Source organism: Phaethon aethereus, assembly GCF_964289735.1.
Source record: "Phaethon aethereus genome assembly, chromosome: 23".
In the NCBI taxonomy this organism is placed as follows: Eukaryota; Metazoa; Chordata; class Aves; order Phaethontiformes; family Phaethontidae; genus Phaethon; species Phaethon aethereus.
In genome coordinates, this window is record NC_138599.1 from 2,636,550 (window position 1) to 2,663,386 (window position 26,837).

The 26,837-nt window shown below is 48.8% G+C and overlaps 1 protein-coding gene across 1 annotated transcript in view; it reads right to left on the reverse strand.

Annotated features, from left to right (window-relative positions):
- The window catches only part of NECTIN1 (nectin cell adhesion molecule 1), a 100,645-nt gene that overhangs the window by 44,117 nt on the left and 29,691 nt on the right, over window positions 1-26,837 (reverse strand). The window contains exons 2-5 of the mRNA XM_082009880.1: window positions 10,151-10,501; window positions 9,151-9,453; window positions 8,626-8,743; window positions 4,333-4,484 (exon numbers count right to left, since the gene is read on the reverse strand). Of these exons, the coding sequence (XP_081866006.1) occupies window positions 4,333-4,484; window positions 8,626-8,743; window positions 9,151-9,453; window positions 10,151-10,501 (924 nt within the window). The remainder of the gene's footprint in view (window positions 1-4,332; window positions 4,485-8,625; window positions 8,744-9,150; window positions 9,454-10,150; window positions 10,502-26,837) is intronic.

Here is a 26,837-nt window from a genome sequence, read left to right on the forward strand (position 1 = left end):
CGCTCTCAGCCCGTAGCAAAGGCCTGCTTGCCGCATGATGGAGGGCTCCAGCAAGCCCCACGGGCTGTTTGCAGTGACCTTGCTGGGACAAGATCACTGGTGGTGTGTAAATAACCCCCTGCTGCAAGCAAAGCAAGTGGGGAGGGGGCCGTCAGCCCCTGCCAGCCTCTCCTCCCCTCCCTGCAGCCCGTCACACATCCAAGGCCAGGGCTGCAAAGCTGCCTGCCCATGGGCTGGCACGGCCCGGGGCAGGGAATGGCACAGAGCTTCCCATTCTCACAGCCCCTCCCCGAGACACCTGCACATCATGTCTTGTCTCCTGGAAATCCGACGGGTGCAGAGATGGGGCTACACCAAGCAAGCAACCAGGGGAGCCTGCAGTATTCTGGAGAAAAAGATCCTCTCCTGGCCTCAGGAAACAGGCAGGAGCCCTGCAGCAGAGAGGCTGACAGTGGTCACTGGCTCAGCACAGGCTCTGCTCTTCCTGCTCTCCCAGCTCTAGTGCTGTGATTCTCCTTCGGTTTTGATGTTTGCCTGGTGCTTGACGGCCTGCGGGGAGAAGCGATGTTTTAACAACATCTTTCTCCTTGTGCCTCCTCTGGCTGAAGCCAGTACACAAGTGCATGAATGTCCCCTCACATACACACACCAATGTGTATGTACACACATGCACAAGGGCCAGGGTATGTATACGCACTGCTGCACACAAGCCCATACAGTGAAGCACATCTTCATTAACACATGCGTATTCACCCATGCCAATGCACTGATGCTCTTGCGTCCTGCATGCACACGTGACTCTGCAGCAGGGCATCCCTGTGCAGGTTTGGGAGGCTCATTTGCGTGCCAGGATGCAGATTGGGGTCACACGTATGTATGTACATAACCCGTGTGTGGACCACATCCACGTGCAGGCATGCAGGAACATGCACGCAAGCCAAGGCAGTCTATAAGAACGGCTTTTTATTATGTCACCCAACTGCCTGTAATAAATAGTTACATGTCACACTACATGGCTTGGCTGCGACTGACAAAGGTCCTGCAAGGCAGGAGAAGCTATTACAGGAACAGATTGCAGGAATAAAATATTAAATTTCCACTTATCAATCTCTTTAATGCGCTATAACTCTAATAGAAGCGTTCAGCCTTTGCCCCCTGAACAAATTGCCCTTCCCATGAGGGAGCTGAACCAGCCCTGCACTCCTCCTCTCTGGGGCTGGGGCTGGAAGGATGCTGGGTGGCAGGAGGGGAGAGGTCTGTACCCGGAGAGACCAGAGGGGGAAAGCTGCTGCAGGATTTTGTCTGCATCAGCCTTCTGTTTTTTTTCTCCCAAGGCTGGCTGCTCACTAGATTGAACTCCATTTATTGCATGCAGCTCTTGAAAGAGGTTTCGTGGTCCACTGACAATCCCTAAATTGCCTGCAAGACCCAAACAAATGTACCTGTAATAGTTGAGTGAGGACGGCTGAGCCCTCCCCAGCACTGGCCTAATCGGTCCTTAGGGAGAGCTGGATAAACATATTCAGATCCCATGAATTATTAAAAGCGGTTTTTTAACGTGGTGGAGCCCTGGCCTAACGGGTTGGCTGCTAATCTCTACTAGCGGTGCAGCTGCTTGGTGTGCCCCTCCTTCCCCCTCATTTACCCCGACCCCACAATTCTGACCTTTGTGAATAAATGGAGATTACTGGCAGGCAGACATCAACCCAAAGTCATTCCCCAGAAATCCTGCCAGTCCCCGCTTCGCTTGCAACACTGTGCTGATCGCGTGTGAGAACAATGCTCTACCAGACCCCTAAAAACCGCCAGAAGGGGAGACATTTACTGAAGCCCGGTGGGGGAACCCACACACCCTTGTCCCTAGAGGAGCCCGTGCCCGTGTAGCCGAGTTGGTGCTGCCCGCCTGGGCTGTGCTGCTATTGCGGCGCTGAGACAGATAAAATGCTGGCAGGTGGCAGCAGGAAATATGAAGAGGGGATATCTGGTGTTTGGGAACATGTGTCCTGACAGCACAAGATAGGCAGGATGACAGCCAGAAATGGACGTACAGGCTATGCAGAAATGGAAAATGAGACATGGTGAAGAGAGCCTGTTCCTCTCTAAGCCTTCTGCAATACCTATCCCACCTATTTCCCTGCGACTGGGGACTGAGCTTGGAGGCTTCTTCCCTCCTATCACTCTCAAATGCGACCCAAGGTGCTAGTTACTGCATAGGGTGGTTTTCTATTGCCGATGGGAAGCGAGTTTGCTCAGTTTGTACCAGGCAGTTGTCTGCACTGCCCCAGAAACACGGTGCCTTTAGTGGCAAATCCCATGAAATGGCCAGTGGCTGAATGGATTTTGGCCATGACCTTCCCCTGGCTTTGGGCGGCTGGGCAGGGTGGGAGACTGTCCTGAACAAAGAGCTTTGTTATTCTGGTGCCTTTCACTGGCAAATGAAAAATCCCCCAGAGAAAAGCATACACCAGGAACAACTCAGCAGGCAGGGATCCAGCACAGGAGGTGTGAATTAAAGGCCTGCTACAGTGATAATGATCATAAATAAATACTTGGTAATTAGCATCTAATTAGCACATCCCATCCATTGACCTCCAAGCACTTGGATAGAGGAAGATTAGCCTGGTTTACCTATGTTACAGGAGAGGGAAACTGAGGTGGTGAGGGTGCCAAACACAGCATTACTGCTCATTTCAGGAGGTCAGCTGCCCAGGCCTCGTCGTTAGGCTTGCTCAGCACTTACCACTGTAGAGAGCAGGTGGAGGGGGCTGGAGCTCGGTCCCTCTGAGAAGCCTGTTTCATCAGGCTCAGGTTAGACAGCTCTTCAAGGACTGGGGTGGCTCAGAGAGGTGGCCCACTATCAGAACAGCACGCACTCTGATTTGCCTCAGGCTGGACAGCAGGAAGGGCTAACAACCTCAGGAACCCGTCCTGTGTTTCCCATGCCTTGGGGAGCCCCCAGTGTGCCTCGTTGCCCATCCAGCTCGGAGGCACCTGTGCTGTCTGTGGCATCTGCAGGACGCAGGCAGCCATCTGCTCTCCAGCTCACCTGGCTGCAGTCATAGCCCTGCTGCTGTCCCCAGAGCGAGCAGGTCTGGAGCTACAACACCCCAAGGTCCCTGCTGTGACCCCAGCTGGAAAAGTGGCCACATGCCACGGTTTGTGCTGCCTGCTCGCCTAGCAACGGTCCCAAGCTGGGGTGTAGGGGGAGCGCCCAAAGGAGACCAGCACTGAGCCCCCCTCAGTGCTGCTGGCCAGCTGGGGGGACAGAGGGGAGCCTCGGCAAGGGCTGCAGCGCTGCTTCATCAGATGGTCACTCCCTCCTCTATCCCCCGAGAGCCCGGAGCTCATTGCAGTGTGGCAGTGCTCCAACTCACGACTGGAAGAGGTACTTCCATCTCTCTCATGAGACCCACAGCTGCTAGTCACTGTCTGTCATTAACACACTGACAAAACAAATCTCTCCTTTTACCCCAAAGAAATGGGGTAAACTTCCCTTCCCTGCTCTCAAAGCACTAACAGCCACTTTTCCCCTTTGGTGATGCCCTGCAATAGCACTTCATCTCTCTGAAATCAGGCTATTGCCATATGTTATTTCTTCTCTTTAGCCTATTCATTGACATCTCTTTCTCTCCCTGACACTCCCTAAGCATATTCATATATTATTTCCTCACTCCTGTGGCTACACTGATTTGCAAGTCATCAAATTCCTTCTGTCCCATATGACATCACATAGCATCACTTCCCATTGTCTGCAGCCTGTGATATTATTCCTTTCTGGAGACCAGACAAAGCTACTCAAGTGCTCACAGCCTCTCGGTAATCTGTGGCAGCCAGGTGAGCAAATGCACAGACCAACATGGCATTGGAAGGAGCACAAATGAAAAACCATGAGAATTGCCTAACATCAGAAACACCAAACATCATCCTGAAGAAATGACTCATCCATCTAATGCTTTACTGCCTCAGTGGCAGTCTATGTCCTCATCCTACTCCTTCTACCTTCTAACAAATACCTCCTTGACATGTCTTCACTTTTAACATGTCCAATGATCTCTTTGAATCCAAAGCAAAATAAATTGAATGCATCTTGGTGCAAGAAAGGAAAAGACAACAAGAGGAAAGGAGAAAAAATCCAAGCCAAACCAGTGCAAAGCAAAGAACTTCACTGCTCCCTTTGCATTGTGAAACTCCCCACCCCTAGTAGGAGGCTCTGGTAATTAAGACAGATGTTAAGGAGATATAACTGACTGGTAGTTGTCAGCTGCTCACACTCTCCTCTCCCAACCTCCTCCTCCTCCTCTGTCTTTCAAAGCACACCAAGTGTTTTCCTACCTGTGACATTGACTTCCACCAAGCCCGATCGTGTACCAATGGCATTGGAGGCCTCACAGATGTAGGTGCCAGCCACACTGTAGGAGATGGGCCCTTTAAAGTAGATGGTGTTGTTCTGGATTTCCACGCTCCCTGGCAGAGTCCCGTTTGGCCTAGGGGAAACAAAGATCATGGTTGACCCCCGAGATTGTATTCAGTAGGGTCAAGCAGTATTGCAGAGGTGACAGTGACATACTGGTTCTACCCTTGCCCTTGAGCAGGTCCAGAACCTGGTGGTGCTGGCTGGAAAATTAACATAGTCAGCCTTGAAGCCAAACCCCTGGACAGCAGCACTACAGGAAAGAGTCAGTAGGGTGTCTCCAGGGTAAGTCCACTGCATGATGAGAATCAGGTTCTTTACATGGATTGGTGGTGTTTTTTCCCTTCTCTGTGATTACAAGGGAGATTGGACATATTTGAGTCACATACAGCCCCCTGGATTTGGCTAACTTTCAGTCTATGTTCTCCCCTATCCAGAAAATAGACTCAGAGCCTTAAAGCAATTAATTTTCCAGCACAATCCATGACTATGTACAAGCTTAGGGTAAGATGGGCCTCTTGTTTCAGGTGGGTCACGTCTAGCAGGTCACCCTCTTGTTTCAGGTGGGTCAGCTCTAGCAGGCTCATCTTCACTGTTCCTACATCCCTGACTTACCATTTGATGGAAAATACAGGAATGGGACACCAACCTGATCCTGCTTTACTCCAATTTCCTGCCCATATAACTCTCCTGGGCAGCTGATCAGCCAGAGTTAATTGCAACTCAGCTCGAGTAAAGCAGTGGTGGTTTAGAGCTCTGCCATCTATGACCTGCCCATGTCAGAATAGTCAGATAAGTGTGAAACTGGAATAATAAAAAACTAAGTTTAGAGATACACAGAATAAATGAACAAAGGCAGATAAAAAATTAAAAAACTGCTATGTGTTAGGAAGAGACACACATGGCCTCGTTATTCTTAATTACTGAAGCAAAGTAAAGTAATTACTTCTCTTAGGCAATTAAAAATTACTCAAGTAATTCTTTCCCCTCCTCCCAACAAAAATGTGCACATATTGTCAGCAATTTGTAAGAAACAAAAGGGAATAACGGGGGTATAATTAGGTTTATAAAGAAGTGCCTAAATGCACATGCACATATTTCGCGTGTCTACATATACATATAGGCACATATGTATAGAAACCACATTAGTCTTTCCCAGCTACATCAAGCCAGTGATGCCAAAACTGATGGAAGAACAGAATAGCCTGTTGGTCCTCTGCCTATGGGTGAATTAGGGCCCTGAATCTACAAAGACGAGGGCACATCTAAAAACTGTGCTGTGGGTTGCTAAAGAAGGCTATTGCTTCCTCTAACAGCTCCCCTGACTGTTGCTCATCACCATCCAAATAAGAGGAGAGGAAAGCATGGCTGTTTTTTACATTTCAGGCAGGAGCAAAACATCAGCAGCAGTAATTACCTCCTGATCCCCCGGAAAGGGAAGAGGCACACATGAGCACATGGATAAACCAAAGATGGTGGTGGCTATTTCTCTGGCTGCCTAGCCAAACAAATGAGGAATCAGTTTGGTATTACCAAAGTGGCACTGTGGGAAGGAATGGGATGGCCATGGATCTTTTTCCATTCCTTACCTCCCTACACACATACACGCTGCATGCCTAGGTGGCTGGTTGCAGTACAGTTATTTATTGGGCTTTCATCCCATCTGCTTGGTTTGCCTCTTCCTCGCAGGGCCCCACTCACAGACAGCCTGGTGCCAAGAATGGGAGAGCAGGAGTCTGGACTGAAAGAGCCAGGAGGCAACTCTCTGCCCCACCTTTTTCTTCCTCCTTCCTTTCCGCCTCTATTTCCCCCAGTCCCACTTGTTCTCTCTCACTCTCTACTTTGCTCTTCTTGTGCCTCCATCCTCCTTACCTTCAGCTACACTCCATCTTTCCTTGCCATCCTCTCTCAGGTCAATAATCCTACATTCAGTCCTAAGTGACCCACCAGGTGTGCAAAAAGGGAGAGGCTGGGGAATCAGACTGAAGTGCTATCAGGCTTAGAAACCCACACTCTTTAATTCTGTGCTTTCTCTCTCTCCATTTTTCTCCCCACAGTTCCTTCTCAAAGCAAAGTATTGACGCTCCCAGCCTCTTAGCTGTAAGTCAAGAAACCTTTACATGCTAAAGACAGACAAATGGACATACACACAGCTCACAGAGAATCCACAGAAAACTTCTTCTTCCAGTATTAAAAAAAAAAAAAATCAGTCACACAAGCACATAGGGACCAACTCAATGCCTGGCTCAAAGATGTGCTGTTCTCAAGAACCATTTCTGCCAGAGCTGAATTGATTACCGGCGCAGTGTGTAAACCAGGTGTGCAAATGACACGTCATACTCCCTCAGTCACGCAGCGCCATGCTCAGCCCTGACGCCTGCATCCCCTGTTGTGTTTGAACCTAGTTGGTAACTAACCCTCTTTCTTGCCCTGGGCTACAGAAACATCACCTGGCTGAGGCGTTTGACACCTGGTTACCCTGTGCTTCAGCTCTCAGCCTGCCTTCAGCATCACTATCACAGCAGGAGCAGACTGCCCCAACAGAGATCAGGGGATGCTCGTGCTGCTGGCTGTGTCTGTACACAGCGACAGAGCTCCTGCCACGGAGAGCCTGATGCCCAGGAGCCCAGCAGGCGCTCCGCCTCCAGCCCCGCATGTGAGCAGTAGCAGAACAAAAGGATGAAATAGCTTGCCCAAAAGCAGAGAGAAAACCTGCCTTCTGTCCCCAGCTCCATCTCACAAAACTCACTTCAGCTCAACGCACCAGCCCTGCTACACAGCGATAGCCTAAACTGGCATCTCTTCTGCCTTGGGTGCCACAAGGGGCATCTTTGCCTCTAATGCTTTCCTGGCAATGTTGTGAGGAACCCAGAGTGCCCCTTTGGAGTTTAAGTCGAACTGGCAGAACCAACAGAGGGAGAGCGCTGGGGACAAGAACTAGAAAAAAGGCAAGAAAAACAATCCTCTTCAGACTTCCACTGTGAACAGTTTGATCTGTGAAGCAAAATGAGATGAGAATATGTCTAGCTCCTTGCAAAGCCATTTTGAGAGCCTCTTTCCTGATGACAAATGCCAGCTGAAAAGAAGAAAGGATCCATTTGATCTTTCTTTTTTAAAGCTACATGAGTGCTTATAGAAAAGAGAGGGAGAAAGAACCACCTCAGGTTGCATCAATTCCCATCTGACTCCCCAGACACCCCTCGCTCACTTTTCAGTCCCTTTAGTGTGTTCAGCCAAAAGCTCAAACCCTGGAGGACAAGGAATTGCTTCTGTTTAATGTCAGTCATGTGGGGGTGAGTGCTCCGAAGGAGAGCTCCTGCTTACAGCTGGAGCTGATTCCAGGGAAAGGTTTTCTCACATGCAGACAAATTTTGGGCTATTTGTGCCCCTTTAAGGAAGGGAAATGCTCGGTTCTTTTCTAGCTCTGCTGCTGAAGCACTTAGGGGTGCTGGGCAAACTATTCACTTTGTCATACCTCAGTTGCCTCACATGTCACCAGTGGAGTGGGAATAGAAAGCTATCTGGGGTATTGAGGATGCACTACACTGCTAGCAAGATCCATCCCAGCCCAGTGGAGAGGGGGTGTGTATGATCCTGACCCATTGCCCTTCCCTCCTGAGTCTGAGCTGGAAGATGCTGGGCGAAGACCCAGCTGAAAGACAAGGGATAACCTCTGTCCATCACAAGATGAGGTGGCTATGTCTGGCTCAACTACAATGCCATAGGCCATGTGAAACTTCTTGATAAAGCCCCTCCACCCAAAACAAGTCCCTTGCCCTAGTCACTTCAAACACTGCACCGCCTGCCTCAAAAACACAGGCTGCCTCTAGGCAGGGCTGGCAGGGCAGCAAGCCTTGTTTTGGATGGCCAGCACAAGAGGGGGTGAGCCAGAAAGGCCAAGGCTGAAGACAGCAGCTTCCCTGGTTTGCAAATAAAGAAATTAGTTCCAGTCCCCATGCAATGAAGGCTTCCTGGCAGAGCTGGGCCAGGGAACCGGAATAAGCTCTGAACATTCTGCAGGAGCACAGCTCCAGTAACCGCAAGTGTCCAACTCTCCCCTCACATGCATGGGGTTTACCTTGGAGTGACACCGCTGACAGTAATGGGACTGGGCCCCAATAGACCAGAGGGTGACTGAGGTTTCTACAGAGGCTCCTTGGCCCTGTTGGAAGATCATATGTGCATCTGAGAGCAGAAGCATTGTAGGCACTTACAGCTTCCATTCATAGGTGTGAGCTGGGGGGTTGGCATCAGATTTGCATATCAGCTTTACATCCTTCCGGTTGAGAAACCAGTTGCCATCAAAGCCCTCAATAGTGACTTCTGGCTCATCTGCAGGAGGATGAAAAAGATAGAAAAGCAGGATGGAAAAGGAGGAGAAAATGAAATAGGAAGAGATGAGGGGGCAGGGGTGGGAGAAGGAGAGAGATGCAAAAGTTGGAAAAGATGATGGGACAAGGAATGTGAGAGAGAGTGAATGAAGGAGAGAGAGAAGGGGAGGAACAAAAGGACATGGCAGAGGCAGAGAGAAGGAAGGTGTGACAAAGAGAAAGCATATGATTATTCCAAGGAATCACTGCAGTTTTCACTCTCCAGAAAAAGAGAGCAGCCCCCAACTTCAACCCCTCCACCAGACCAACATCTTCCCTTCAGAAAAATCCTCTTTTGTCAGACTTCATCACCTAGCCCAGGGAATGACCACAGAGCATTGCTCTCCAGCCCTGTCCATGCTCACTTACACTGCACGTTGAGGATCATGCTGTCGGTGAAGCGGTCCAGCTGGTAATTGACCACGCACATCAGCTGCTGCCGGTGGGCCTCCCGGCTCGGCACCAGCCGGTACCGGCTGATCACTGTGATGGTGCCGTTGCTATTTCGGATCTCCTGAAACTCTGCTTCCCCTTTAAGCTTGGTGTCCCATGTGACAGTGCTGGGAGGCTTCCCATTAGAAGAGGTGCAAGTAGCTACCAATACCTTTTCTGTCCTGCCAGACTTAGCGATAAGTGGCCGCCTGGTGCCCTCCATCCGATTTGTGGGCTTGGCTGCAAGGGATTGCAAAAAGGTGGAGAAGGAGAAGAAAAGTGTACAAAAGGATAGTTAGAAAAGCAATGATACCCTCTCTGATACAACCCAAGAGACATCTGGCACCACTGGGCCTGTGACAGACCTTGTGGTGAATTCAGAGCTGCTGCAAATTGCCAGCAACCTACTCTGGTGAAAGAATGGTGCAGGTGCCCTAGATGCACAGATACACAATGGAAAGTCAAGCCTTTCCTGCCAGAGGTTTTCAGCCCTATGTTAGAATGAGAAACCAAAACCGGAGAGCAAATGAATCCTGCAGACCTTGGATGAGGTCTATTCACTCAGCCCTAAGCTTCATGGACAGGCTCTACTTGCGTTTAGGATTTCTCTGTTGTCTTTTCTCTCTGTTCACTTGACAGCCAGCAGATCATTAAAACTCACCACTCCCTTAGGGAACAGGTCACTCTTAATGCTAAGAGATAGGGGAACTGAGGCCTGGAAAGAGGAAGAGGCGTTCCTGAGATAGCTCAGTGAACCACCTACTCTGGGTTCCCCGCTCTTCACCTCCTTACAGTCAACTTGAAAGATCATCAGAGGTAAAATTTACACCCAAGATTCACCTTTGCCCTGAGTTCCCAGGACATGAGTCTCAGGGTCCTCCAGATTTGTTTAACAGGGGCCAATGGTTCACACTACAAAGCTTATCTAGTATCTTACCCAGCACAGTAAGGTTCAGTTGACTCTCCCGGTTGCCAGTTGGGAAGGTAGCAAACTCACAGATGTAAACTCCCTCATCTTCCAGCTCTAGCCGAGAGAGCTGAATGGTGCCATCTTTGAAGGAAGGGTTCCGGAAAGTCACCCGGTCTTTGTAGGGAGAGAGGATGGACACCCCCATGGCAGGGTTGTAGATGGCCACATTCTGCTTGGAGCCGTTCGTGGCTTTCTGCCATGTCACCTGCGTGATCTTCACATTGGGGAGCGGATTCGTGAAGCTGCAGTGCAGGACCACGTCTGTCCCAATAAACCCCGAGACTGTGTCATTGACTAAGACAGTCTGAGCTTGCAGCCCTGCAATAAAATGGAAAGACATGAATATGCATGTACTTCTCAGACAAAGAGAGAAAAAGAACGGTTCTTGGACATCAGGCCCATGAACTCCTTTATTTATTCCATTTCCTTCTTCTTGGCATGGCTGATACAAGAACAGTCTATGGCTACAGGCACTCAGTACCTTCTGCAACTACCTGCATCCAACTGCAGCTCCTGCAGCTTCATTCCTGTTCATAAACAACTTCCCTCCAACAACTGGTGTTCACACTTAATACAACCAGCCCTAATTCTCTGCAGCCAACCTAAGGTGCATGATAGGCACAAGGCTACTTTCCTTTTTGTCTTCAGCTTTGGATGACACTAAATCAGTTACTGTAAATATACAGAGCATACATATTTGGAGGCATATAAAGGCACAGATATTTATCAGCATAACATATCCTAAGATACAGTAACACACACTCAAACATCCATTTAATCCTGTCTGAAATACAGCAGTAATTAAATGAGCTGCAAAGACTCAGCCTCAATTCCAGAGTAGCAATAGCTCCCATTTAAGAACAGATTTACAGCAGTGCCTATACACTTTACACGACACCTTGCATGATCTACCTGCATGATCTAGATTGTTTCTGTGGCCTTTTTTTAACCCCAAAAGTGACTGCATTTGGGAACCTTCCATCTTGATGCTATGAGTAAAGATGAAAAGTGCTTGGGAAAAGTGGTGGCTGGTGTTCATCGCTGCTATTCTGTCTCAGTCGATTCCTCCCCTGACAACTGGAGGAAAATGTCTCCCACCAGACTGACCCTGAAATTCATCTTTGGCTGCAACTGTGTCTTTCCCTAATCTGTATGTTTAGAGATAATGCTCTGGTAATTATACAGCCAGTATTTATATGATAAGTACAATAGAGAAGAAAGGTGGTGAGAACAAGAAAAGCGGGTTTTGCTCACTGCTTCTGGCAGAATCTGAAATTGGATGTATTCTGGGAGACTGAGAGTAAAGGAAAGAAAGGAGTAATAAAAAAGAAAGATGTAAAAAGAGTGAGGAACATGAAAGGGTAATGAAAGAGAGGCTGAGGAAAGACAAAAATGCATAGCAAGAGAAACAGGTCAGCATCTTCTAACGGAGGGGACAGAGCACTTCTGAAATGTTACCCCTACCGTGTTCTTCTAGGGGACTAACGGGTTCCCCATGCAACACCAAAATGAACTCCTCAGTCTTAGCCCGCACAAACCCTTGGCAAATGTGCACCGTGACTTCTACACATGAGCATGAACAAGAGTGGTCTCCTTCCTGCAGTTTCACACTAACACACACAAGTGCAGGCACACAAGTCTTCTCACCCACAAACACCGCCTTTACTGTTCTCTTGGCACACTCCCATGTTGCCCCCTCACTCTATGCTGTACTCAGTCTGATCTCAGTCCCCATATCTCATCTAACGCTCTTCTTTCTCCCTTTCTCCTTCCCTCCACACCAACCCTATGACCCTGAGGACAAGCCTCAACAATCCAGCCTAGCCATGAGATGCCATCAGCTGACCACAGTCATCAGCAATTAAGACCGAAACTCAGTCTCTAGAGCTTTGTGTGAACTTGCCCCCTTCCCTGAGTCAAGCGCTGGTTTGCCCCACACCCTAGCATTGTGGCTGGGTGCTGAGGAATGTTTCTCAGTGCTGCTTACAGCCACAGCAAAGCACTGGTGCCCTCATGTGCCTGCATGCATGAAGCCATCGAGTCCTTAGAGGCCGTCAGCTGAGCTGGCAGGGTTGCACGTTCCCCGTCCCAGTGTAGCTGGGCCGTACATGTCTCCAGAAACTAGAGGGAAGAGACTTTCCTGCTCTGATAAAGTCACAGCTGGACCACGTTTCTCCATGCCAACCAGGGGCCCTGGCCTACTGGAGAAGGATGTCCAGGCAGTACGACACAGTGAAACACTTCTCTCCCACCAGTCTGGCCTGCGCCCTCTGGGACCCTGTGGCCCACAACAGCCTTCCTGATGAAATGAGGGCACCAGGTGCAGAGCAGGACCAGGTTTAGATAATGCTATGCTGAGATTTGAGGAAAGAACGGGTGGATGGGGAGGGGGGAGATGTCTCCAACATGCTTTGCAGCATTTGCTGTTCCTTCTATCCTGGAGGTGAGCAAGCCTCTTGCAGAATTGCCCACACCTGTGGAGGTGAGCAACACTTTGCCAAGCAGTCTGGCTCTGAAGTCTTGAGAGCCTCGCAAAGCATGTGGGAGCTTGCAGGAGAGCAAAAGCAATCACGTAGCAAAGGCCCTGGGAACAACCTGCCACACATCTCACGGCTGCCTGGCTGTAGGTGTGCTCAGCACTCCCTCTTTCTCCCAAGGCTGGAGAAGAGCGGATTCATCAGCACTGGTCCCCACCTCTTTCACGAAGGGCCCATGCCCCCGAGCAGAGCCTGCCCCAGGCTGGGGCGATGGCACAGCTGGCTCTGCTCCCAGAAAAGCTCCCTGACCCCCCACAGGCCTCAGCGGTTCCCTTTGAACCAGGCTTTCCACATCCCAATGAAAGAGGCCCCATTCACGACAGCAGGAAGTCATGGCCCAGCGCCTCCTCACAGTGCCAGAAAAGCAAGAGGCAAGCTGAACCTCAGAGAGGAGAGGACGAAAAGCCATCAGCTTCTCCTTGCAGTCACCCTTGCAGGGCAGCTGGGAGGACAGCCTGGTCTCTCCCTAGAGAGGTGTGCAGACGAGGAGCACGGCATGCAGGAGGCTATGCCAGGCTGAAGGCCACCACTGCCCAAGGATGGGCACCTAAGACGTGCCCCTTAAATAAAAATATTGTCAGCCAACCTGGCAGAGAATGTGGTATATATCACAAGAGAAAGATCAATCCAGTCCCTCACTTCATCATTACTATGCCCTTTCTCTATGATTTCTCTGCAAATTAATGAATGACCCTTTTAAAAATAAAGTGATTTTTCTTGACCCTCAGTGGTAGTAACAATCCCCAGTTCTACCCTCCCCCTTCTACCCTACCCCTGCCATGGGATCCATGCATCAGTACAGACTGTACTCGGACACAAACTGGAGAAAAAACAGACTTTGGTGCTGACGAACCTGACCCTGAGCCAGTCCCCAGAATGGTCCTGCAGAACCCTTCTCTGCCCAGGTGTAAAGTCAGGCTTTTGGCTAGGGAAAAAGTTGGTGCCAGTTGAGGACTGCTTGCCAACAACAAAATGCTGCCAATGCTGGGATTCAGGCCCCTACATGTAGCAACTTTAACAAAAACACATTCCAAACTTTCTAGAGCCTTCAGGGGAGAAGGGGAAAAAAAAAAGCAGATGAAATAACAAACCAAAACAAACAAAAAATACCCCCAAAAAGCCCAAACACTGTGCGGAAATCATGTTTCCTTTCCAGGTGACTGAATAACTCACAGCTCTTTTGCAAGATAGAGTAAATTCTTTATGTTCTGCTCCTCCAGCCTCTCATCAGGGAAATAATACACCCGTTGCTCTGCTCCATACCACGGCAATAGCACCCACACCTCAACAAGAATGATGAGGAAGGGGAACAGAAGGAGTAAAGGGGTTTTGCAGGTTGCTGGATCAGCTTCCCATGCTCCCCATCCTAAATCAGAAGCCAGAGGGCAAACTAGCTGCTGTCATGCTCTGGGGAGCGTTTGTTTGCAAGGTGACTGAGCTGGGATTGCAGGTCTTCCCTTGCCCCGTTACACACTCAATAATTCATCAAGGCAAATGCACAGACAATTGATGGCAATGAGCATGCAAGGCCGGGAGAGGAGGAGAAAATAAAATCACTAATCAGCCTCTGGACAGGCTTAAACATTAGGCAGGATGTGTGTGTGCATGTGCAGTGCTGGGGTTCACCTTTTCTTTGCTGAATGATGTGTGTGGTCGGTATGGCAGAGAAAAGGCTTGGGATACATCCTACCACTTGCAGTTCCTATGCCAGATCTCCCAGTGCCCTCCAATCCACGCTGACACCTCCCAGGGGGCAGCCAGCGCACAAGGAAGGATTATCTGTATAGGCTGAAGCTTGCCGAGTTGCATTTTACTTATTAGTTTTGTGGTATTGTTTTTTGTTGAAAACCAAAAGCAGTAGAAAAGGCCCAGCTGAGTGCCAAAGACATGTTGGTGCCAAGACCTCATCAGCAGAGACCTCTGAGATCCTACTCCTCCACCTTTGCCTCTGAAGTGGTTTGTGTTGATGTCTTTCCCCACGATCCCAAACCCAGATATTTACTAGGTCATGCAAGGCCTTGGAGGCACTGTGCAGAACTCATGGTGCCCTGCGGCACAGGCACTCGGCTGGGAAGGAAGATCTGGACTCCCTGGGTGTGAGGGGCACTGGGGAGGGAGCAGAGTAAGTGGTAGCTGGTGGCTCTTCAACCGAAAAACCCTCTTTCCTAAAATCCCAGGAGGTGCTATTAAATTGAGGCTCCCACACCTGCAAATCTGGTTCTTGCTCCCCCATGTAGAAAGCTCTGGAAATCATCTCCAGGCACTAGTGAGCTCTGTCACAACAGCAAGCCTCCAATCAATGCCTCTTTGTTAAGAACCATGTGAACTCACAGTGCTTTGCACAACCTTGCCTCTGCTGAGCCTCTCACCAATTTCTCCCCCTCCTGTTCCCTGATACTCATCTCACCCCAAGGGCATTCAAACAGCCCTTGGCAGAAGTGTGATGAGCCACCCTTTTGGTGTGGCAATATCGTGGCTGATGCAAATATCAGAGGAATCAGTCCTAACAGTCTTTGCATCACTTAGAACTAAACTGAAGGGGATGTGGAGAAGGTCACAGTAGCCAGACCTTATAAAAGGACAAAACAATGCATCACACTTCAACCTACAAAAGACCCTATGCAAAGCACCTGATTTTGAGGCAGTCCCTTGCACTGCACCTTGACTATGGGCAATGATGTCCTGAACATGGTCCCGCTGCCTCACAGACACTTTGGAACAGATCTCCAAGAACTTTCCATGAGGGAAAAAGTGCGATGGAATAGAAGCTCAAAACTTTCTAGCTGATGGCATTTATAAATTTTTCTCCTGGTATTTCTGAATTTGTCTTTCAGATCTTTTCTGTTTTTAAGTGCAAGTCAAGGTCTGAAATGCAACCCTCATGGGGCAGAAGACAACCAGCCTCCAACAGCCCAAAGGAATGCCACAGGTGTGTTAGGCAGGGTGGGAAACGGGAAAGAAGATCCTAAATCCCAGGAGGGAAATTTCAGGTGGCAAGAACCAAAGGTTTGAGCTGGCGCTTGGCCAAGATAGTTTGGGTTAATACCTTTTCTTTTGCTAGAGACACTTTGTATTGATTGCCAGGCATTCAAATCAGTACTCTGCTGCTCTTCCAACAGAGCACAGCACCTGCCTCACCCCACTTAGTCAATGGCTTGCAGCCTACTGCAATGAAGGAGTAGTCTCCAGACACTCACCAACATGCACTTCCTGCAGCAGCAGCAGACTTTCACTGGAGGTCTCTGTCATGCACTGATTCAGTTCTGCCCCATTTAAGTGTGGAGCTTAAACACCGAAGGGATTATAAGAGTTATTATAAGAGTCTGAGTTTCCAACACAAGGGGAGGGGGCCTTAGAAAGAAGATGAGAGACTAAGAGTTGTGGCAAGATTATAGTACCAGGTGATGTTACTGCACATGAAAGTGAAAGGCCTGAGATAACATTGTGGTCAGGTGGGGGCACACTGAGAGAAACTGCAAGCCCCAGCATCCCTTCACCCAGCTAAGAGCTGGGAGCTTTATGGGAGCTGATAGGAAATGGCAGCGTGTACAATGGCCCATCTGGCTTTCATCCAAATCCCTCTCAAAAAAGAAAGAACAGGCTTGGCTTTGGCTTGCAAACGGGAAACACAGGGCCTTTTACTCTAGGTCACTAGTTCATATCCAGAACCAGCACATAGTAGCAACAGCAGAGAAGTTACTATCTGAGGACCAGTCAATGGCTTGTATTACTGAGTGAGGTCTCTAGCCAACCCTTCACTGTCTGTCTGCTGGGACAGGACAGTGGAGATGCCTTTGGGATAAAGCAGAGTTGCCTTCTCCTGCCTATGCAGTATTTCATCTTTAGATAAATAGAGCACAAAGCAGCCTCAGGATCCACCTGAATGGAAGGTCTTTCCCAAAGGGCCTGATCCATTGATGCTCTGCTTGTTCTCTGTTAAGGTTTGGGAGGTCCATTCATTGAACCACCACTGGGATTCACACTTTGGCCCTAAACAAGACCAAGGCCACGTTTGTCCTCGGTGTTCTTCATAGAAACAGATGAAAGAAAAGCAGATGCCAGAGTAAGACTGGCCACAGATCAAAGCGAAAAGCAGAGATGAACACCAGACTAGAGCACTAGTTCTTGCTGTGTGTGCTTCAACCTTGCAAACAACCTCAGTTGTGGCCAGCCTTCTAGTTCTCTAGGAAAAGGGCTGCAAACTAGAGGGGTGGGAACGGAACAACCATGTCTGCCTTTGCTCCCGGCTTTTACTCTTTGCTGTACCTTTCCTGGCTTCCACACAGCTGCTTTGCTTCACCCCCCCAAGTCAAGGGGAGGGGAACATGCCCCATGGCAAAAGCAGGAAGGCTGGCAGAGCAGGGCTCCTGCTGAAAGAGCTGACACAGCACTGGGAAAGGCCTTCCTGCAATAAAGCTATGAAACCCCATGCTCAGCAACAAAGCACAAAGGCTCCTCAGTCACTGCCGAGGAGCCAGCTCCTGTTGCCCGCCCCGCCCCGCCCCACAAGCATGTCAGCTAATCCTTTGGCAAGAGCTGCCAGTTCCCACACACCTGAGCAGCAAACCAGACTGCCCCTTGCCTCTACCTGACGTGCACCAGTGCTCAGTACTCAGCCCACTTTCCCACTGATGCAGCCTGTCCCTCCAGGTCTTTTGGACTGGACTTTACTCCAGCTCCTTCCTCAGCTCCTTTCCCACTGTGTGCTCTTACTCATACCCGTTTAGTGCCTGGCTTCAGAAGACTTTAATCTCCCTTCTCCTGTGGCCTTGTGCAACTTATTATTGCTAAGTCACATCACCCTTCTGGCCCCGCTATCTGTGTCCAAAAGCCGCAAGAGGATTTCCTCTCAACCTGGTCTACAATGCTTGTTTCTTTGACTTGCTCCCCCTCTGTTTTAGCCTTACAAATCTTCCCACCCCTCTTGTGCCTCTCCAACATCACCACCATATCCCAGGCCACTCACTTGCCTCTTCTCATCCCTAGCCACTAGCTCCTCTGAAGAGGCACCAATGACTATGTCCAGGATCATAATTCTGCACTAGGAAAAGCAGGGAGTTGGCCAGGCAGAAAGGAGTGGACAAGGAGAAAAAATCAAAGACCCATCCCTCAAGAGTCATCTTGTTGAAAAAGCCAGGGTTGTCTTGCTTACCAACTCTGACCTGTAGATAAGCGTGAAGACTGAGAAAGGGGACCACATTCAGAGCCAATGCTTATTTGGTGCTTGGGTGGGGAAACGAGGGCAGAAAAGAATGGTACAGCTGGAAAATCAAGTGGGGAGGAGGGGAAAGAAGCTGAAGCATTGAGCACGGGGAAGCTAATTAAGCTGAGACTGTCCTGAGACCTTATCTTGATGGGCTGAATCCCCAAATGTACATGAGTATTTTCTCTGCCTCGCCTCTTTCTTGGACTTCCGTATTACCTTGGATGTTGTTCAAGGAACCCTGGTCCAGGGCTAAATATTCTCACTATTAGAGCTCTCCAGGTGCTAAGGAGGAGGGATTTAATGAAAAGCTGTGAAGAAGGGATCAAGATAGTAACCCATACAGAGTCTCATTTCCGAAATGAAGGAACTTGAGACTGAAGAGATTGAACAAAACCAAAAATAAACTTGATGGCACAGAAAGAGAGAACATGAGATACTTCTATCCCTCCCTGGGCTGACAGCTCAGAGCGGGAACAGGAAACCAGGGAGCTCTCAGGGCTCAGCCTGCTGATGACTAACTCGCCTCCACAATGGGAACGCGACAAAGCCGAAACTCTGCTGACTCAGGCATGACTTCAGCGCCAGGGTTAATAGCGGGTAGCCTAATTTGACTGCCCCCACCAGCCTTACCACTCCCTGATTCTCTCTGTCCTCACTCAAATCAAGCCTCTTTTATCGGACATTACCAAAGGATACAAACTCTCTGGTCTTCTGTCCAAGACACGGTGAAAAATGTACCCCTGCCAAACCATGTTGGTATTGGCCAGGCCTGCAATTTTTGTGGAGAAGATCAAAACTCTTACTTTCCTAGAGTTTAAATGCATGCTAACCAGTCACAGCTTTCTCACTGCGGTCTTGCTTTCCTCTTGTCTTTTCTCCCATTATCCTTTTGGTATATAACGCATTGCCGATATTTCACTATCACCTTAAGTTAGAGAGAAATGTTTTCTACTGTTGCAAGTGGGAATGCCATAGTCTATTCTACTATAATTTGTTCAAAGATAGAAACAACAGATTTTTTTTGTGACCAGAAAGATGTGATAAATGTTCTGGTGGCTCATGACACATCAGACAACTAGGAAAAATCTTTGCGAACAATGTGAATGCAAAGATGGCACCCAACAGATGCAGCGGACAGATACCCTTTGTCGACTTGACTGCCTGTAATTTCTCTTGTAATGTTTTATCTTGCCCTAGAGATATTTCTGCAGGAAAATGGAAGAGACTCAGACCTCCCAACTTTGTCTGGGTTGTTTAGGGATTCCTGCCCATGAACAACAGGCTGTAAAGAACAGTGTATACGTACAAACCAAAACTCCATGCCCTGCCTGATGCAACCAGCACTTGCTGCTCAACTTTCTTATCAAGTCCCTGTGCAGGGAAATAATTTTACAAATTTCACCTTTACCCAGATTTATGATCTCCACAGTGCAGAATGACAGACAACATGCTTCAGTCCTACCTGCGCCCCATCTGTAGGAATAAGTCTGCATATTTATGGAAAGCTTTGTACCTTCAAAAGGCTTTTCAAACAGCAACTAATTAATCCTCCAACACCTTGAGAGGCAGGTAATGTTATTACCCCTGCTTTCAGGGATGGGGAAATCAGAGGTGCTGAATGACAGAGATGTGCCCAAGGCCACCCAGGCAATCACTGGCAATCTCACTTGAATGGCTTGGTTTAGATGTGGGTATCTGCATATTACAGTGACAATTCCCACCTAAGGAAGCAGGTATGGAGGCATTTGTGGTAAGGCCTCACAGCCCCACCCATCACTCATGCAAACAGAAAAGTCACCCTCATTTTTAAGGCTGAGGAAACTGAGGCATAGGGAGATGAAGTGGAAAACGTATTCTATTGACAAAGCCTGGAAGCAACCTGAACATTATCCATGTAAACAGCTAGACTAAAGGTTTCCAAACTGTGGTTCACATTTTTCTCAACAATGAGCAAACTGGCTGCAACCAAATCTATGACATTTTGTGTTACGTACATGACAGAAATTATGAGAGATGTTGAGGTTGATGGTGCATGTCCCATTCAACCTCTGAGCAAAGCCAGCTCCACAATTCCAGTCCCCACTGACCTGAGGAGCTGACACGCACTCCAGGTTTGCCTCATCTCTCTCGCTTGTCCGATCAGTGGCTGCTGTGATTCTCCTAGCCCAGGTTTAGATGTGGCATGGCCTGCTACAGCTCAGCAGCAATGCCACCTCAGCAAGGGAAAAGATCTGCACAGGACAGATCTGGGTGCACGGGAGTCCCTTTGACCCCAGACCTCACACCAGCTGGTGGGGTTGAGCAGAGGGCAGCTGGCAGAGAGATTGAATCCATGCTGGATGGAGGTGCAGCTCTCATATCTATTAAGGTCACAGCCTCCATCCAGGCTGTCTCGGGAATGACTGTTGAGCGTCAAAATGGCTGCACAGGTGGGGGCTTAGTGGAGCCTGCTGAGCTTGGAAGACTCAGGACTGTAAACAAGTGACAAGACCACCCATTAAAGGCCTGTGCTGGCCCCAATCATGGCGGGGGGGGCGGCGGGGGGATGGCAGGCAATGAGTGAGGGTCAGGGCCCAGCAGGGAGGCCTCCCACAGGGGTCACGCTCCTGCCTCGCCTGGCAGTGGCTTTGCTTTTCTGGGGATGGTAAGGGAGACCAACACAGTTATATCCACCCTTACCTGCCCAGAAAGGTGAGGGCAGTCAGCGGGGGCTCACTGCACTGCCAAGGCAGATAGCGTTTAGCCCAGAGCAGCGGGCAAGTCAGCAGGAGCAGGAGTTCAAAAGGACTTCTGCAGAGAATTACTTACAAAATAGGGACCACATCACCTTCCCCTTTGCACACCCCTCAGCGGGAGCAAGGCTTGCTCTTTCTGGTGGGGCAAACAGGGGTAACTGGGGACTCAGACTTAGGAGTTTTATATATTTAGTGACTGTAGTGCAATGGGGGAGACAAGCAAACTTCCAGGAAGAGAAACTAAGGGCTTCCCCATGCCCTATTATTCCCTCCTCAAACAAGATGGCTTTGTGCTTCCAGGTAGGCCCAGGGAGGAGCTGGGTTGATGTAACATTCAGGGGAATTTGATGACAAATGTCACTCAGGAGGTGGAATGACACGCTGTGCTGTGTGACTACCAGGCCTCTTAGGCCCAGGTACAAAGATGTCCCTTCATACACATCGTGGGAGGCATTTCAGCTATGCCTCACCCAGAGTCTGATGCGTGCCATCAGCAAGCATCTACAACGGGTTGCTCATGTTTGGGCTGGTTTTGGGGGCCTCTGTCAGCATGTTTCACTTTTTTCCCCAATCTGGGAATGCCTGCGACAGGAGCTGTGGGTAGCTACAAGGCCTGAATCCCTATGACAGGCTTGAATCACGTATTTGCTTTAAACTTAACTGTTCCCGAATTCTAGATTTATGAGAGACAAGCCAGAACCAAAAAGCAATCAGTTCCCCATAAAGATCTAACAGTCGACAGGATGGAGCAAGCCGAGAGTCAACATCCTCTTTCCAGCCTCATACTGGAGAAACTAGGCCCAGAGACTGAAGGTTAAACAGCTCAGTTGGCCTTAATTGACATATTTCATTGACTTTCATAGTTATTTCATTGACTTTTGTTGAAACTGCATCAGCACTAGGCGCTCTCTTTTCTTCTTACGTAGCAATAAGCCATGTTCAAAAGGCTGGCTATGTGGACAGGAACAGCAGGCTGCTCAGCGGGGCGGACGAATTTTCCTCTGTGCCACTGGGGAAAGCTCCAGTGAGTCATCCTGGTCTTCAAAGACCAGGAGGTCAACTGCTCTCTTGGGACTTCTGTGTGCTTCGTCCCAGCTGAAACCGGGGACTGACGAAGTTGCCACAAAAATGGAAAGCATGTGAAAAAAAAAAATAGAGCTAGTGAAAAATTTTCCAACACGGCATGTTTTTCTGACGGAAAGTGCCATTTAGTCCAAGCCAAAACTATCCACTGGAACGTGCTGACTTTGACAAAATTAAATTAAAAAAATAAAAAGCCTTTTGATAAGGTTGAAATGGTCTGTGCTAACCTTGGAACGGAATGTTTCCTTTTTTTGTGGTTTTAGTTTTTCCCATTTTAAAAAATAGAGTTTTCTCATTTTAAGACATTGAATTTATGTTCTATTTAAATTATAGAACAACTTCTCCTTTTCAACTCTCATTTCTTTTAAATGGTATGTGGTAAAACACCGACCAGAACTGCAACCAGAATGAAATGTTTTAGTTGTAATGCAATGGGACATTTTGGATTAAGCCAGGCCAAAGTTTTCTTCTGAAATTTCATTTCCGTGGACATTTTCAAATGCCAGTTTGTTTCAGAAGGAAAGCTCATTCTGAAATGCCCAACATCTCCACTTGCAAGCCCATTCTGCATTTTAGTTATCTCCACAGCTGACCCCTCCAACAGCTCTCTCACCTTGAAGAGAAAGCACCTCCCACCTGCCTGTGAATCTCCCCACCTTATAGAATCACAGAATAGTTTGGGTTGGCAGAGACCTTTCAAGGCCATCTAGTCCAACCTGCCACAGTGAGCAGGGACAACTTCAACTCGAGCAGGTTGCTCAGAGCCCTGTCCAACCTGACCTTGAATGTTTCCAGGGATGGGGCATCTACCACCTCTCTGGGCAACCTGGGCCAGGGTTTCACCACCCTCGCTGTGAAAATTTTTTTCCTTACATCTAGACGAAATCTACCCTCTTTTAGTCTAACAGTTACCCCTTGTCCTACTGCTATAGGCCCTGCTAAAAAGTCTGTCCCCATCATTTTTAAAAGCCCCCTTTAAGTACTGAAAGGCTGCAATAAGGTCTCCCCGGAGAGAGGAGCTCTTCTCCAGGCTGAATAACCTTCATTTTCCACGGCCCACTCTGAGCTCCAGTCCATCTGGATTCATTCTGCAAGAGTGTCATCCCACCCTGTCCCTGGGTTAGGAGTTCTCTGGGACTTTGGGCCAACCCACACAGCCGTGTGATGAAGCCTGGGATGGGATCACTCCAGCGCCTGTCTGTCCCTTTGGACTCCCTGTCTCTCCCTCCTTCCTGACAGACGGATTTGCTCCCACCTTCCACCTGCCTGGTGTGCCCACCTCCTCCTCCGTCTGCTGTTTGTGTCTTCCCATTTGCTAACAACTACATAGCAGCCTATTTAAGAGAACTTGTGTTCTTTTCAGATTGGGGGGGGGGAAGAGGGAGAGATAACACAAAGCAGACTATTACATTTTTTAGCAGACACGACAATGTGGACACAGTTCCTGCAGAACGTTGTACATTTTTAAAGATAGACTTTACCCAAAAATTGTCAGTTAGCTCCCCTGGTGAGAAAAAGAAGAAATGAAGAAAAGAAAGGGTCCTTCAGGTTTCCGGCAGAACTTTTCTATCTTCCCCTTGGAAAGCTAAAAACAACTGGGCAAGATCTCTCAGCACCTGGCTGCGTAGTCAGAAGGAGGCCGAGTGCTTGGCTACTGCACACAGCAGCAGCTCCTCGACATGCTGCGGAGCGCCTCTCGCTCGCCAAGCGCGAGCTCCCGCACCGCCGTGCCCCATGTCAGACAGCACCCCAGCTCCCTGACCTTCCTTGCGACAGCACCCCGCCGCTTCACACAGCAGCAGGCCTTGTCTGCCACCTCCCTGAGGGCTGGAGCGAGGATGGACGCTCCCCACAGCACCACGCAGCCAGCGCTCCCGCAGAAGCGTTCTCCATCAGGGAAGTGCCCGAGGATGGGGGAAGTGGCTCTGAAGCCAAAATACTGGAGGTGGAAGCAGGGAGATGTAGGTCAGATGTGATGGACTTTTTTGACCTACCATGCCGGGTCCCACAACAGCTAAGGACCATCACACAAGTGAGATAGCAAGGGAAGGAGGAGCTGTGCAGAATGAAACCCTGGGAGACAGGAACACCTCCCCTGAGGTCCCAATGCTCCACAGAAGGACAGGACAAGCCTGGCCAGGGCTCTCCTTGGTGCCTCATCACCTCTGGGCATGGCAGCTGGGCTTGAATTGCTCATAAGCTGCACAGCAGCTTGAGTGTCACATGTTTGCCACCCATGCTCTAGAGCAGACATTGCTTGAGCTAACAGCTGTTAAGAAACATCTTCACTTATTACTTAGGTACCAAGATGACAGATATAACACAGCTGGATGCTTGACTACCTGAGAAGATGGATGGAAGGATATAAATAGCTAACGGAAAGAGAAAAGAGGACAAAAAGTCCCATCTCCAGTTTTGTAAAAAATGACCAGAATAGTCATGGAGAAAGACTTCCAGAAATAACCAGATGGGTATGGAATGAATGCAAATGGGTGCAGTAAAAAAAGAAAGGAAAAAAGAAAAGAAGGAAAAGAGATTAAAGGGAGCTTCTTAGTTTGCCTGAAGTGTAATTCTCCCATCATGGAAAAAGAGTTAATGTCATCTGCGTGCCACAAACTGTTACTGTCGGTAAGGTACCCAGATACTTCAGTGTGGGGAGGAATGGGGTAGGCAGTGGAAAAGAAGGATAAGTATATAGATAAATGTCATCAACTCCTATTAGTGTGAGGGATAGAGAGTTCAAAGGGTCAATCTCCAGTTAAGGGCAGAGGTCTCAAGGGCTGTGTCTGGCAACAGAGGCTTGTCCGTAGAAACTCTGAGAGGAGGCAAAGGTGGGCAGAAAGAAACACCAGTTTTAAGGCATGTTGTTGCCTTGTGTGAACACAGAGCAGAGCAGGACATGTTTTCCTAGCACGGCACAGTTTCATCCAGAAATATATTAACTTGCTTATTAGAAGTAAGCTCAGGCACTGGAAAATGGTATAGCCACTCTAGTAAAGGACTCCACTTGTGCTAAGCAGCCTGGTTGATCTAAGCAAGGGAATACTGCTGCAAGACACAGACTGCTGCCTTGCCAGTATACCCACAAGCTGGATGAAACAAAAGAATCATTCATTAAACCAAAAGCTGAGAATGCAAAGGTGATGGGTTCTGCATCTGAAGTTGCCCTGTGCCCAGACTCAGCAAAACACATGGGCAGTGAAACGGAGGAAACAGCACAAGAGGATAAGAATCATGTGCCCCAAAGGGAAATGAAGAGACTTCATTTAGGGGAGAGACACACCTTCCTCAGGAAAGATTCCATCAAAAAGAAATATCACCCCTGAAATGGAAAATAACTACCTCTTTGCAGGGCTGAAGGCAACCTGAAAGGACAGCCCAATCTTTTCCCCAAGGCTATTTTCAACCCTGTGCACTATTCAAGCTCAACAAGCACTAAGAAAAGGTCTGGGATTTTTTGCTGAGAATCTCCTCAAGCGAAGGACTCAGACAGGGAAGCAACAGGAAGCCCAAGAGGAAGAGGAAGTTTGTCCTCAGAAAAGTGAATGTGGTCTTTCCTCTCAGAGCTTCTGCATCCCTTAGGAAAGCCTAACAGCTTATATGCAAGTCTGCACAGGACCCTTTGGGAGTCTGAACCTCAGGCCTGACAACTCACTGGCATAGTGTGAACCTAAATTAATTGCATTGTTTGCTCTGGGAATACTCCAGATATACTAGGCGAGACTGAGAAATAGACTCCAGATTCTCCCATTGTAGATCTAGAAATCCTCCACTCTTTCACGTCCCTAGGATCTGTTTTTTCTCTTCCCTCCTGCCCTCTCTCTTTCCATTGCCTTGATCCTAGAAAAAGGTATTTCAGTTTCTGCCTTCACTCTCTCACTGTATAATGAAATCCTTGCATCCTCCAAACATGCCTCACAGTTAAGGGGCTCTCTGGAGCAGACAATGAGGTAAGGGACCCTTGGGCATACAGACAAGTTATCTGCAGGCAGCTGTTGGGGCTGCAGGGTTAAGCCATTTTAATTACCTGGAAGCAGAGCTCCAGCCAAAGAATGGTCAATGTGTAAAGCAAGCCCTGCTGTCTCAGTGGGGCTGGGATGTCTCAGGAAGGCTGCCTGCTGATATTCTGCTAGATTAAATTCTTCTGTGAGAGCTGGCCTACAGTTTTATGGCAATGGGGATAACTTCTTTCCTGCACCCTGGAGTCCGTTGTTTGGTTTGGGGCAATGCCTGTGATCCCAGCGCAGTGCAACTGCAAACCTCCCATCTGCATTACAACACCCCCTGCAAAATCCCAGGAACCGTGACTTCAGCAGAGTTTGAAGTTACTGCTTTTCCATTGCTATCATTGCAGAGAGGCAGATCGCACTTTCTCAGAGCCCTAGAGCTTTAGGAGATCAGTATGCCTTCCAGGATGTGTCATCTCCAGAAACAGCCATTGCTGGGCTAGAGGCAGTTTGGTACAGTAACCCCACAAAACTGATACACAGCTCATTAAGAGTGGGATTTTTTTCTTTCCAAAGTAAGGACAAATCAATAGAAAAAAAGGGGGGAAAAAAAGCTGCATCCTGAACTTCCCAAATTGTTGTCTATTTGTTGACAACAAACGTCTATTTCTTGACGTTCAAAGGATTCTGATCACTTTTATGCTTCCCAGCTGCCTCTGCAGTCTCAGTTCAGGTTGGCACTTGCCGTGGAAGTTTTTTAACAGCTGGTCTCATACATGCTGTCCTCAAGTAAATTACTGCCAGGCCAAACACCCTTACCTTGGCTCAGCCTAGGACTAAATGGGAATGTGAGACTGAGCTGTGCAAGGGGACTCGCTCTGTCGTGATCCTGTCTCACCCACTCAGCAGGCTGCTTGCACCTCTGGGCTCCATCTGCCTATCTGCGTCTACCTGTCCCCAACCTACCTAGATGTACCCAACTGCCAATAGTCCCCCATGGCTTCTGGTCCCCTCATATCCCTCACATACCCACAGCATACCCATGTGAAATAAAATGGCGTTTGAGTGTGTTTATACTTGTGCAGGGGGAAGGGAAGGAACAGAACTTTCCCAAGAGACTAAGATGGGAGCCAGTGCTGAACAGCA